Genomic DNA, 2,480 nt, shown 5'->3' on the forward strand with positions numbered 1-2,480 from the left:
TTGAGGGACGGAGAGGACCCAAGTGGCAGACTCATTGGACTAGATTGAAATATTCCTGGCTGACAGGTTAATATTACATTGGTGGGGTAGGTGGAAACTGCAGTTAGGTTCTATATTAAGAACCACTTTGAGGGGCTCCTGGGTGGCTCAGTCAGTTGTCTGACTTTGGCTCAAAGTCAAGATCTCACGGTTTGTGGTTCAAGCCCCGCATTGGTCTCTGTGCTGACACCTCAGATCCTGGAGCCTGCTTCAGATTCTCAACCTCCCTATCTCTCTGTCCCTCTCTTGCTCATGTTCTGTCTCTCTCTGTCAAAAATAAATAAACATTAAAAAAAAGAACCAGTTTGGGAACTTAGCTGAAATGATATTCTGGATTTAAAATGACTACTTTTGAAGGGTATTGCAAAGATTATAGAGGATAAGTTATATGGCAGTCAGCATACAATCCCTAGCATATAGCTGCTATATTATTATTCATGATGTTCTGGTATTTAAGAGGGCCCTTATCATCAAAACACCCTTGTTAGGGTCATATCTTAAGATATATCACTGAAGACTTGAGAACTGTCAAACAGTCCAGAAATAATAGGACACATGACAAGCCCTTGAGGTCTGGGGAGGGAAAAGCACCTGAGGTCACAGGACCCAACAGAGATGGACAGAGGATTAGGGTCAGAAGGCCACAACTTTCTCAGCTGGAGCCATTCCAACACACTGCCTCAGGTGTGCTCTCTGCTCAAGGTTGGATGGAGAATAAAGGACTAAGGTGCACTTGGAGTCTCTCAACCAAACCAGCTTCCATCATCATAGCTTTCTGCCCAGATTTTCCTTGCTTACTGGGTCCCCAAATGGGCATGATGCACTGAAAGAGGTCAATCGTGGGTAGATCTTTGGGCAAAATGCAATGCTGCCTCCTGGACTCACCTCAGTGAATCTTGCTCATCAGTGATCAAGCTGGTGTTCTTCCCCTCTTTTCTTGTGCGTTCTCAGAAAAATAATCAGCAGGTCAAAAACTACTTTCTCCACTTCTAGTGGATTCACTCTCCAAACTGGACTTGTCAGAAAACATGAGTCAACAGTTGCCTTAAAATGTCAGTGTCTAAGTCTTGACCTATTTGTAATCTAATGGAAAAGGTAGTGGGTTTTTGTGAAAATACAGAGTACGTGGATGTTTAATTATCAAGTGGAACAACTAACCAAACCAGCGACCTGGCTCATGAGCAATAGTGTCACATGTTGCTTACATGGTCGTCCTGGGGATGGGACAGGAATGCATCATTTCCCTGGCTTGTCTCCCCCCATTAGAGCTTTCATGAACAACTTGGCAGGGGGTGTTTTTAAGGATTCTCAGAGGGACCTTGGCCATTGTCCTTCCAGCAATTTCTTCTGTTTTTTAATTAAGAAAAACAAGTAGGGAGCAACCCGGGAGAAGGAGGGCCAAGATGGCGAAAGCAGCAGAGTCTTCGGGAGAGCCAGGGACAACGTGGCCCAGGCCCCTGTTTGCAGGCCTTTCCGATATATCCATCTCACAAGACATCCTCGTGGAAGAAGGAGAATTCACCATTCCTATGAGATCTCACATTCGGGAATTTGACAGATCCACGTTAAATGAATCTGTTCAGAATACTATTATGCGTGATCTAAAAGCTGTTGGGAAAAAATTCATGCATGTTTTGTACCCAAGAAAAAGTAATAGTCTTTTGAGAGATTGGGATTTATGGGGCCCTTTGATCCTTTGTGTGACACTTGCATTAATGCTTCAAAGAAGCTCTGTAGATAGTGAAAAGGATGGAGGGCCCCAGTTTGCAGAAGTCTTTGTCATTGTCTGGTTTGGTGCAGTTACCACCACCCTCAACTCAAAACTTCTTGAAGGAAACTTATCTTTTTTCCAGAGCCTCTGTGTGCTGGGTTACCGTATACTTCCCTTAACAGTGTCAATGCTGGTTTGCCAGTTGGTCCTTTTGGCCGAGCAGGGACCAATAAACTTCATGGTCCGGCTTTTTGTGGTGATTGTGATGTTTGCCTGGTCTATAGCAGCCTCTACAGCTTTTCTTGCCGATAGCCAGCCTCCAAACCGCAAAGCCCTCGCCATTTATCCTGTTTTCTTGTTCTATTTTGTCATCAATTGGATGATTCTCACCTTCACTCCCAAGTAAATCAGGAAATGGAAATTAAAAGCCAGTGAATTGAAAGCTCATCTGAAGGATACAATTCACCATGGAGCTTTGCCTCTGGCCCTCTTTTGTCTAATTTTGGAGATATTTTGAGATGAAATGGGAGCCATAAAGCACCATCGCCACTTATATAAGGAACTGATGTTTGAAAGGTTGTCCTTTTCCTCTGAATGTCACTTCTTGAAAATACATAGTATACACAGTATAGTGCTGCCTTAAGGCATGATAGGGTCACTGTGGTCCATTTGAGTGACAACCAATGATTTAGAAAGCACATGGATACATCCTGCAAGTTGAGTAGAATTA

At 43.6% G+C, this 2,480-nt stretch overlaps 1 protein-coding gene across 2 annotated transcripts; it reads left to right on the forward strand.

The window, feature by feature from the left end:
* The first annotated feature begins 1,415 nt into the window (after positions 1-1,415).
* LOC124525276 (protein YIPF6-like) lies at positions 1,416-2,156 on the forward strand. 2 transcript variants are annotated; one of them, XM_047097720.1, is made up of 2 exons: positions 1,443-1,502; positions 1,623-2,156. In XM_047097720.1, the coding sequence occupies exons 1-2, from the start codon at positions 1,443-1,445 to the stop codon at positions 2,154-2,156; spliced, it is 594 nt and encodes a 197-aa protein (XP_046953676.1). The 2 variants fall into 2 exon arrangements, with proteins under 2 accessions (XP_046953675.1, XP_046953676.1); XM_047097719.1 differs by having other exon boundaries at positions 1,416-2,156.
* The last annotated feature ends 324 nt before the right edge of the window (positions 2,157-2,480 follow it).

The sequence above is a fragment of the Lynx rufus genome, unplaced genomic scaffold, assembly GCF_022079265.1.
Source record: "Lynx rufus isolate CCGP_SWC_20201006 ecotype Redwood Valley unplaced genomic scaffold, mLynRuf1.p SCAF_10, whole genome shotgun sequence".
NCBI lineage: Eukaryota > Metazoa > Chordata > Mammalia > Carnivora > Felidae > Lynx > Lynx rufus.

Excerpts from the sequence above, each read along its gene's own strand:
- LOC124525276 (XM_047097719.1), top strand. The coding sequence starts at position 1,443 with ATGGCGAAAGCAGCAGAGTCTTCGGGAGAGCCAGGGACAACGTGGCCC.